The sequence below is a fragment of the Maylandia zebra genome, linkage group LG5 (assembly GCF_041146795.1).
Source record: "Maylandia zebra isolate NMK-2024a linkage group LG5, Mzebra_GT3a, whole genome shotgun sequence".
NCBI classification, from domain to species: Eukaryota; Metazoa; Chordata; class Actinopteri; order Cichliformes; family Cichlidae; genus Maylandia; species Maylandia zebra.
This window is the reverse complement of record NC_135171.1, coordinates 40,283,544-40,295,091: the sequence shown is the minus strand read 5'-3', so window position 1 is coordinate 40,295,091 and position 11,548 is coordinate 40,283,544. Positions and strand designations below refer to the sequence as shown.

General features: G+C 44.6%; 1 protein-coding gene across 9 annotated transcripts in view; it reads left to right on the top strand.

Moving 5' to 3' along the window:
* Positions 1–4,910: 4,910 nt before the first annotated feature.
* The window catches only part of LOC101477666 (dedicator of cytokinesis protein 3), a 239,469-nt gene continuing 232,831 nt past the window's right edge, over positions 4,911–11,548 (top strand). For 8 of the 9 annotated variants that reach the window (XM_076884370.1, XM_076884369.1, XM_076884367.1 and 5 more), the window contains exon 1: positions 4,912–5,639. In XM_076884370.1, coding sequence (XP_076740485.1) covers positions 5,603–5,639 — 37 coding nt within the window. In that variant the 5' untranslated portion in view covers positions 4,912–5,602. Of the gene's footprint in view, positions 5,640–11,548 lie in introns of all 9 variants that reach the window. The other variant, XM_076884371.1, reaches the window with a different exon arrangement.

The window sequence follows — 11,548 nt, the reverse complement described above, 5'->3', positions numbered from 1 at the left end:
GTTACTCGTGCACGGGAGAGACCGGACAGAGCGCCGTCCCTTCGCTTGACCCCAGTTGCTCTCGTCCGTTCTCCCGTACCACTGTCCTTTTATTGAGGTTACATGAATATGCATAGGTTCATTAACATGTGACGTCTACATACACACAAAGAGTACCTTGCCTGTGTGTGTGTGTGTGTGTGTGTGTGGTACTGCTGATCAAAGGGTCATAAAAGCACACAAGCAAACATCCTTGGTCAGGAAGAGGGTAGACCCCCCCTCATCCTAGATAACACAGTAAGGAAGTCCAGCAGTTCATTTATACACAAAAAGCACTTAGACTAAAACAGACGTAGCTACGTTAATCCTACCATAAAACAATAAGAGAAGGTATGACCTCTCTCATGCTCCCAGGATGTAGGTGTGGAATGCACACCAAGCCTCTGTAGCCTGTTAAAGATCACACAACTTATCACTACACAATTGATTATACACCTCTAAGCATCTATGGTTAAATATTTCTAAGCATAAATGACAATCAACAATACAAAACCTAACAGTGGGGAAACGTCGCTCGCTGTCAGTCTCCTCTCTCCGTCCTGTTTCCTCCTCTTCTCAGTTTCATCTGTTCCTCCTTTTTTCCCGGCAGCGAGCTGACCCTGCCTGCGCCGACGCCTCCAGCATTCTGATTTGTTCTCTGAATGTTTTAAATCCTTTCATTCCGATCTTGAATGTGACATTGTGCATATATTGCTGGTGGGCTGTGGAACAAATAGTTGAATCATAAAGAGTCGAGCGTGGTCATCAGAGACAGAAAAACATGAAAGAGATGCAGGATTCAGGAAAACTGCTACAGCACTAGACGGTGAGGAATCCCATTCACAGGGCAGCTTTCTTTCAGTTAACGGATCATTTTTACTCCCACAGTATGTTTTGATAGTTTGTATAACCGGTGTGCCTTCTGTGGGAACATTATTATTCCTGCCAGACACACAGAGGTTGAGTGGAAACCATGGAGGGGGTGATATCAGGATATTTCATCTCCGAGTCTGAAAACTACAAATGTGAGCCTCTGTTTCTCTGGATTGGAAGAGCTGTCACGTCGTGAACACTTACGGGGACACATTAAGCTAATGGGTTCGTCTCGCTGGAGTCCACACGTGGAAATTAAATCTTCATTTTAAATATTTTTTGCATCCCATTCTCGTCCACAGGTGTAAAGTGTGGCAGCAAACAGAAATAATGTTGCCATGGATGCGCTGGGTTTAGTTGGGCTGCAACTTCTGTTTTTAACTTTTTATTGTTCATATTCTCTAAATATAAGTACGCTGAAAATACCGCCTACAGCTCTGCTTAGTTTGAGTCTGTGTGTACCACAAATTACTTTGAAACTGAAGAAAACCTTAAACCCTGATTCTCAGTGCAGCTTCTGAGTGCTTTAGTAGACGTCATCAGTCACTCTGTCCTCTGGTCATTTAAATTATCACCTCCTTTTAGCCACCTGGAACAGTCTCTCACTGTCGTTCTCTAAACCTAAAAGAGAATTATGGATTTGATCAACTGGTCTCTGAGTGCTATTGACACCCTTTTCTCAACGAGAAGTCGGGGCTTGGGAGAGCCTGAGTGCCCTGGAGGGACTTTCCCTGCCGGTTACACGATGGACGGGTGGCAGAACTGGAGGACCGTGTGCCTGGCGGGACTGTCGATCGAGGACGCTGAAGATATCTACCTATTCGGAACCATGATAACAGGGTTCATGCTGATCGGCGTTGGCCTAGCCCTGCTTTATCAGAGAAATAAGAGAGCGGAACCGGCTGTTCAAACCCCCACATGGCTGCCCGCTGGATTCGAAGCGCCGGGACGAGGTGCGACCTCTCACAACGAACGTAATATGGTCAACACCTTGGAGACGCTTACTGCTGCTGTGAAGGCTCAAAACAACACCATTGAGCGTATGAGGGGAAACATCAGAGAGAGGCCTGCTCAAAATGACACCCTTGAGCGACAGCTGGAAAACATCGCGGAACGGATCACTGCAGTTGTGAAGTCTCAGAATCAAAAGACTGACAACACCTTGGAACTGAAGTTTGATACCATCATGGGGAGGCTCGCAGCTCTCCAACGCGAAGTTGAGGGACCTGTCTCAGAGTGCTAAAATTCGAGCTGCTCACAAAACAGAAATCAACAATATTCAACATTTGGACACCACGGCCCCAGCTGCAGGCCCAAGGCTGGAGCCCACCAAAACAACTCCCTGATAACGACTGTGTGATGACTATTCTTCCCGCCCCATGAAGGACACCTGGATTGGCTGGAGGACTGTTTACTTAGCCTGATAGGCCGAAGGACACTGTCTCAGCTAAACTATGGACACGCACACACACACACTTACACTGATAAGCACTCACTCATCCCCCTCCCTTTCCAACGCCTTCGATGCTTGTGCCCTACCGGGGAAGATAGCAGTCAACTGGACCAGCACAGATGCTGCAGGACCGGATGCGCTGTCTACGCCGGCTCTCTCTTACCCTTTACCCGCCCCTGTTGCTTGTCTCGTGTTTCTATGGTGTATTGATAATCATGTGCTTTTGTGCTGAGGTGTTTTTTCTGTTATCAAACTGTTCTCCCACTAGGAGCTCAGTCTGAGTTGAGTTTTTTTTCTCCTCCTCTTACCTCATGTAGTGTATTTTCGTTGTTTTTTTCCTATCAGCCTACCTTCTGACATGTCTGCCCAATGTGATGTTTGTGTAAAGTTGGTCAGAAGGTTCCTTTGTGAGTGCGCATGCGCCATTAGCGTGCTGCCTGCTGTAACCCCTAATTTCCCTCGGGATGAATAAAGTATTCTGATTCTGATTCTGATTGATTCTGAAAATTAGCCTAAATTTAATGCAAAATCCCCCAATTTGGAAACCTGAAGGTGTTGGTTAATACTGGCAGGTCCAGCTTGTTCTCTGTGAGCTTCAGACTGCATTATATCTGTAAGATACACCAAGACATAAAGATATTTATTGAAATCATAATATTTGACTAATTCTTTTCTAATCATGTGCTCTATTCAATTCGATTTAAATTTGGAAGTCGATTATCACAACAACAGTCGCCTCAAGGTGCTTTATATTGTGCAGTAGACCCTACAATAATAGATACAGAGAAAAACCCAACAATCATATGACCCCCTATGAGCAGCACTTTGGTGACAGTGGGAAGGAAAAACTCCCTTTTAACAGGAAGAAACCTCCGGCTCGGTGAGGGGAGGAAGACAAAAGACACGCTGTGGTAGAGAGGTAATTTTAAATGCAGAATTTCAACCAACATCAGCAAACACACAAACTGTTTGTGTGTTTGTCTCACAGTGTGTTGCAGCTAAAACTCCAGCTGCTTATTTCACCGGGAGAGAAAAGACAGAGCTAAGTTCACTCAGAGATGGAGAAAGATAAGAAAGACAGGAGAGGAGAGGAAGAAGAGAGCTTAGATTTAAAAGGAAGGGCTGCTCATTTAAAGCTCATATGTAAGTCCCCATGTTTTTAAATCTGTGCATGTGATATGTTTTTCATACTGTGAAACCTGCTGTAAATCAAACTGAGGCAGTTTTTTAAAGGCTGCATGAGAATCTGCAGGATAAACAGCTTAGTTTGCTGCACTGTGATGGATTTGCAGTAAAGAACAGTGTGTGACTGGTGCACAGTGGCTGTGCTTCATGCTCACAGCTTATAGCAGAGATTCATATGAATGTTAGCTGATGATGCTGATATTCATTCACTGAATCTCACCTTCATACCAACTTTATAGTATCTAATGTAAAGACAGCATCAACAGTGTACTGTCAGTGCAGAGGATGGGCATCAGCCAGGACAACTCATAAAACATCTGCTCACATCTGGCTGAATTCAGGCATGTACACCCACAAAAGCAGCAGGTCAGCTGATCACAGCCTGTACACTAAGAACATCTACTGGAGCTCTCAGTAGAAGTTATTGTGAGTTATGATTGTTTTCCCCACACTGAGCCATTACAACCAGTTTAGTGTCCCCCCACCGGCTGCATCCACGTTAGCCCCTGACTGCTCGCAAAGTCACCCTCTACATTCTCTGCTCATGAGATTCAAGATGAGAATATTTATTAGAATTAAAGTTTAAACTGAAGTAAAGTTTGTATTGTCATCTGCTAATATTATTTAATTATTACAGTAATAAAGCACAAGGCTCAGTTAGCTTTGCATAAAAATAGCTGGTAGTAACGTCCTCCAAAGAACTACTTTTACTTTCTTACTTTGAGTACTTTTCAGAGGCGAAGTTGAATCAGTACTTCAACTTTGACTGTAGTATTTTTCAACACTAGTACTTCTTTTTAAGTACAGAATATCTGTACTTTGGCCACCTCTGATTGTTATGAGCAGTGCACTATATTACACCCCCCCGTAGATGGGTCGTTGACTATGATGAAGACAAATAAAAAATATAAATATTTATTGTGAAAATCTGCTCATAAGAAAAGGAAAATTAAAATGCTTTAAGGTTTCTTTCTCAACGCTGTGTCATATCACCATATTTGTGACACAGCTGTCACAGCGCGTGCTGCTCTGAAGTGTCCACGCGGGGGCGCAGCACGCGCAACAAACGCGCGTGGAGCTGCTGAGCTGCAGACGGCTGTCATTAGCGGCTGTACACGCGTGTCAGTGACAGCACGACCGAGGCTGTGTCACGGTGCTGTAAAGTGATATCACGGCCGGTGTGTGCGCGCGTGCGCGATACTGCACATGCTCAGAGTAATTCTAAGTGAGTTTATATATTATATATATATTTGCGTCTTTTATTCCCACTCGTGGTCTGAGGGGTCAGCCGCCGTAGGCTCCTGTGCGCGTGCAGGCTGTGCAGACCAAACGAGCCCCCCCCCTCCTGACCACCTCAGCCGCGCTCCACCCTGATCCTCTTAAACTGACGGAGGCTTCCCCGCTGCTGCGCACGGCTCGCACGCAGACGGGACTGAGCTTTTTCTTCATCTGCTCACGACAAGTTCAGCAGCTGCGACGGAAGGAAGCGAGGTTCAGACGCATGGTTCAAAGACACAAGAGCACCAGAAGCTTCGCTCTGGAGGGATGCTCACTGAGTGAGGACAGGATTCCCGAGCCCGGACAGAACTTGACGGGAAACACGAGTGATCGTGGGATTTTCCTGAATGGGAAAGTCTCGCGCTCTAATGAAATCCTCATAAATCATAGTTCATCTGCTCCGGCCGCCTTTTTGCTTAACCAAATGCCACTCTAATGCCCACAGGTGGGGTTAAAAGCCCCCTGTTTGGCTTGAAATCGCCTTGACGCCCCTGTGGAGGATTTCTCTGGCGGTTCGTTCCCGAGGAGCGCAGCACAGCCGCTGAGATGGACCGACACACTGCGCCATGCGTCACCGCCAACCTGACAGGATACTAACCGTCATTTATTTAAGACAACTTTCACATTTTCAGAGTGGTTTAAGGTTGTTTTTTTCCCCGTAGCCATTTTCAGTAAACTTTTGCTCCGCGGTCCTCCTCGTCTTTCTCGTCGTCACTCGGATTTCCATGAAGCGACCCATCGGGTGATTATAGCTACTTTCTTTAGAGGATTTTGCTGTGGGTGCAGCAGGACATCATGTGGACGCCGACAGAGGATGAGAAAATTGGAGTGGGTGAGTAAATCAGTGATGTTTGTCTGATGATGTCCTGGTACACAGCTTTGTTTTTTACGCAGAGGATGGTGCCAAACGCATCACCTCCAGAAACCGCAGTTAATGTTTGCGCACTTTATTTTCGTATAAAAGCATTACAGACATTCAGCTGCTCCTGCGCCTTCGATGTCTAAATCAGGTTGTAAAGTGAAAATCTGTAATCTGTGAAATGAAAGGGGTCATCTCACTGGAATCTGTTCCAAAGAAGCGCCTGTGGGTATGAGGAACTGTGCAGAGACTACAGGTTCTTATCTGCACACCGTCTACAGTATTCCCTTTGAGTGTCTGCGGCACCTGAGGCGCTGGAGGCTGGAAATGGTGTTTTGTTTTATCTGTTCTGTCAAGTCCTGTCTCCGGTCTGCGCGCCTGGTCTGTGGTCCTTGTCGTCTGTTCTGGTGTGGTAGAACAGATCAGAGCCTTACAGCAGTCCTGTGTAAGTGTGACGGGTGCGGGATGAGAGAGGGGCTGTGTCGTCGCTTCTGGTGTGGGTTTATAGTGCGTGAATGTGGAAAGTGGGTGAAGTGAAACTGAAGCAAGGACAGGAACAGGATGCGGTGATAATGGGCAGTGCAGGTAACTGAGACTTGACAGCAGTGATTGATTACGCAGCGTGCTGTGGCAGCACGATGACGGTGAATGTTTTCAGATGAGAGCTGGTGCTTTGGGCCCGTTAGCCAAAGATCCACAGTCCAATTATTCTCACTCCCCATTTATCTCCCGTTTATCTGCTGCACGTCTTTCAGGCAGCCACACCTAAAGGCCTGTTTGGAAAAACACTGCTGACCCAAAATCGACTTTCTTACCTCCACCAAAGAGATCATGTGATCCAAAAAGTTATAGAGTTGCATCAATGGTGTGGCTATCTGGGAAGTGACGAACGTCTGGAGTCAGCAAGGATCCAGGAACGACTCTAAACATTGTGAGATATGGTTAAATCATGTTGCCACAAGTACACATGACATTAAAGAGAAACGCTGAGTGACATCATCTTGATGTTCTCATGAAAATATCACAAACTCATCAACGTCCTGGAAGGATATTTTAGTGTGTGTGGAGTATTGTTCTTGGTCTTGTGCTCCTGCTGTGTTGGTGCTTTTTAAATGTTTGTTGCGAATGTTGCTGGATCTCTAAAGATTTTTTTTTTGTGTGCAGTCTTGTCACTAAAACTTCAGCCATGAACTCTTTACTGTCATTTTCAGGCCTGCTTATACAATAAAATGATTGGTTATGGAGGACGGTCTCTGCCTATTCCCAGGCCTACTCTGTCCTACATGTCACGTTGATCAAGGAACAAAATCTTAATTTAATTTTATAAGAATTTTATTGACACTCTAATCAACGTATATTTATGAATGCAGCATAAAATCTCCTTAATAATAATTACTGCTCCCGGCTGCAGAAGTACCAATTATAACCTTTATTTTACTTTCTAATGGCACTGGCAGCATGCCTGTATCTAATGTGGATTGCTCAAATCTGATTGGTGCATGAGCATTTCCGGTACCAGTACCGCAGGTTGCACTGCCTCTTGGACCATCCTGCTTTATTTTACAGCTGTTCTTTACCTTCCCCTCAGCACTGCTATCTTTGTGGTACAGGTCATGTTCAAGGAGCTCTTCCTCTGATGGTTATACTAACTTTCAGTTTCTTGATTCTTTCATTGTGTCAATACCCTGAGAAGATGATTTTCATGCTTATTGTATACTTTAGTGAGATTTTGAGTATTTCATGACCCCCCCCCCCCCCCCCCCCCCCCCCCCCTCGTTGTCTCTCTCTCAAACGATTAAACATTTCCTCACTAATTGGCCCCGAGACCACCCATGCAGGTGGAACACTGTGTACTCAGTGATCTTAACTTGGACAGTTCAAGAAAATTAGCATAGGTATTTCACATGAGGTGCCAGACTTCCTGTCCCCGATGGGCAGAGGTATCGACTGACAGCTGCCAGGATCTTTCCGAGCGACCAATCCGGTGAAATGCCACACAATGTCTGCAGCGTGAGGGAGCTAGGCCTCTGCTGACAGGAAGTCAATTTGGGCAGTCATGACTCTGCCAATCTGTTAATTGGAAAGAGACATTAGCTGAATTTAAATGAGAGGCTGTGGGTGTTTTTCCTGCTTCCTGATACCTTCAGTAGACTCCAGCTGAGGATGCGTGCTGCGGCTGTTTGATTTACTCTGCTAGAAGCCTCTTAGCATCGAAATCAGAATTGTGCCACATCTTACAAGCCTTCACATCGCCCGCTGGTAGACTCCATAAAAGGAAAACGGCACCATAATCTGACAGTGCAGGAGTGTGGAAAGCAATCGTGAATATCCCCCTTCAAAGACTCCATCACACAGAACATTAGGTGTTCGCTTAAAGTGCCACACATTTCACTCTGCAGGGTGGTGACACTGCTGGAAAAAGAGATCCACACGATAATGACATCGTAAGAGGAGCACAGGTGCAGTCATCACCGCCCACATGTTCACAGTAAATCTGACAGCTTAGTTATCTTTTAGGAGAATCGTAAGAAAAGACATTCGGGAAATGGACTCTAAAGTTCTGTAAAAGTCCATCACGAAAACAACTTTGTTATTAAAATGATAATTGTCATAAATTTTCTATAAAGTTATGGAAAAGTCACCTGATTTGGATGTTACCCTCACACTGATTGATCATTATCAGTTATCTATCAGACCCCCACGAGCAGAACATGGCAACTGTGGGGAGGAAGAACTCCCTTTTAACAGAAAGAGATCTCTAACACCTGTTGTCAGAGACCTCTAGTGGCCATGTGAAAAAATGCTTGAGACATTTCCTGATGTGGTAAAATAAGAAAATGGAGCTTTGGGTTGGGAAAAAGATGATACTTACCAAGTACTAACGCAAACTAAACAGTGTAAAAAACTACATTGAATATTTTAATGAAAGCTCAGTCCAGAAATCCAGAGTCAAGTGGACCAAGCCTCCACTGCCGTCCTCTCTCTCTTCAGCAGTGTGGAGTCACCATCACGAGTGAGGTGATGGCTGCCGTGTAGAGGGTAGAGGAGGAAATAAGTATGGGACCGATAACATCTGATAACGGCCGTTTGGTGCGCTGACAATACGGAAACGTGGAAAAAATGATGTGTAACTGTGACTGACTGAGAGCTGAAAAAAGGAAAAGAAAGAGGAAATTCTTTATTTGCCACTGGATAGAGGGAAGAACGCAGAAATCCTAAAAACACCGTCCTTTGAAACTACAGAGTCGCGTATCCCTTCAATGTTTCCATGTAAGTATGCTTTGTGTGCCCTTTGTTAATCCAGCCATTTGTGTTTTTGCTGCATAATGCTTTGCATACCAAGGCAGGGAGAGTGGTAACTCATAGAGCCCTTCCAATGGAGTTGGGATGACTAGTGCCTGGTTGTAGAAAACAGCTATTCAGCTGCATGAATGCAGCTTTGTGGCACCCATAGAGGTTCCTGAATGCAGCTTCACCTCCCCCAGGGCTGCACAGCACAGCACTCAGTTCTCACACTCAGATAACACAGAACGCACACAGACAGACAGACAGGCAGAGAGGAAGACAGATGGACAAATGAACAGACGTTCCAGACAGCCTCCTTATGAAATGCACCTGCTGAAGATGAGAACTCTCTCTGTTAGCCACAGAAAAGTTTGCAAATCAGTCAGTCTGTGTTTAAAACTGCAAGAGCACTGAAGCTGTATGTGAAGGGTTTACATTCTGGGCCTTAGAAGTGATACTTATTCAGAAGTTTTTTCTAATGGCCAGCAGGGGGCGTTCCTCTGATTTCAAAGGTAATTCTGACAGTGTAGAAATCTACGAGGAAAAAGTTCCACAGTTCACCTGAGCTGTCCACACTTTGTTAGGGAGTTCATGAGCCCAGTCGCTAGTTTGAAGTCTTATTTAATATGAAGTTATGTTATGTTTGTAAATCGTGATTCCAATTAGAGCCAAAAAGACGGATAAAGGAAGGCACGATTTAGGGCGGAGCTATGTTTTTATTAAGTCACAATTCTATGAGCACTCTGTGTCCAGTCTCAAGACATCAAGACAGTGTGGGGCAAATACCCTGCTAACAGGAACGCACTGTTCAGTCTGAGACGTCGTGGTAGCTACGTCCATCTTTTATGTACAGTCTATAATTCCTAGCAAATTCAACTGTAAATCATCAGGTTTCCTGATATCCAAACATCCTCCTACATAAAACACACAGATGGTTCATTGTTGTTTAGACACACTGAAATCAGAAAGAACTGACACACACAACACACAGGTGGGCAGGTGACTTTAACACAGACATGTCGTACAGCATCACATTCGTCACACCTCCAGCAGGCGTGCAGCAGCGTACACGGCGCTAAAACGGTAACACTGTGAAGGTGACAGAGGTGTGAAGGAGCGCGGCACCTTGTTTGTCTCTCTTTGTCTTCACTCTGACTTATTTATTCTGGACCAGCTTTTCATTTTGCCGCCGTCGCCTGTGCTCATCTGTCACTGCTGTGAACCGGAGGGTGGGGGGCTGGAGAGGGCTTCTAGTGTCAGACTTTATAAACCAACTTTAATGAATTCTTATGTCATTTGTTTTCCTCGCCTTTGAGTCAGACTCGGCCTATTTGTCAAATGTCATAGCTTCATCGTAAAAAACTTATCTTGACAAGACTTTGAAGGATGATGCGTCACTGGGCTATATCCGGTGTGAATATTGATGGCGGTCAGAACATTGGAGAACAAGCTTAAGGATGTGAGAAACTTTTATTATCGTCAGAGGACATTTTTTGTACTTCTGATAAGTTTTGGAGGAAATCACCTCTTTTTGTGGCTGTTGGAGGAACTTGGAGGATAAAAGTCATCACAATTATGCTTTCAGGATCTTTATTTTTTGGAACGTTGAGCCTATTTTCATTCTGGGTGGTCAATTAATGCCATTTCGTCAAAGCGCTGAGTGGCTCCTTGATGTACTAAGTGTCCTCTGGCAGTGAAGTTCTGTCATTAATGAAACAAGTCTGTCATTTTTCTTTACTGACTGCTTGTGTGGATACCGCCCACGTGGACTTTGTACAACTCTAAAACCTTACAGTGGTCAGTTCTGCTGCGGCTGGTGTGTCAAAGCCCTGAAACCAAAGTGAAGCTTTAGGCATAACAGGGCGAGGCCGACACCTTTTGGAAAAAGATGATGCTGCATCTGCACAGGCGAGTCACCAAGTCTGTTTCTTCTGAAAGAGCCTTTTAACTCTTATTTAAATACACTTTACACATTTCTGCCTTCAGAAAAATCCAACTCCCTAAAGATAAAATCTCCATGTTCTTTAGAAATATTTGAGGCATTTTTCCATAAACTAAAAATGGTTTTTGTGATGTGAAAAATAAACTTTCCTACATTCACATTATAAATGAATCCTCGCCGTATTCACTTCAGCAAGTCATTAATTTACTGCCTGAAAAATCTGCTTCTGTGAATGTGATAAAGTACAGTTCCATAAAAGAAAACATTATATCTGCTTTTATGTCCTTTTATGAGACGATACTTTTAATGTGGTTTGTGCCCAACAATGATTTGTACATCTGAAGTTTGTCTTTGAGGAAATACGTTCACTCTCTCTTCTGTCATGACTCTGCCACTCATGAACCATTAGGCGAGAAGAACTCAAGTTGGACACGATGAATTATCACCACTGCCTGTGGAAACTGATAGCAAGTCCGTCCATCCATTCATCCATCCAGGTCCATCACTCCTTCAGTCCGTCTTTTAATCCCACGTCAAAGCAACGAGTTAACAAAGACACAGATTGTCCTTATTAATATGGTCCTTTCTTAAAGGGCTTGTGTACTGTATCATAAGGTAAAGACAGTCCTTTTCTGTGTCTCTTGCTCTGACTTTT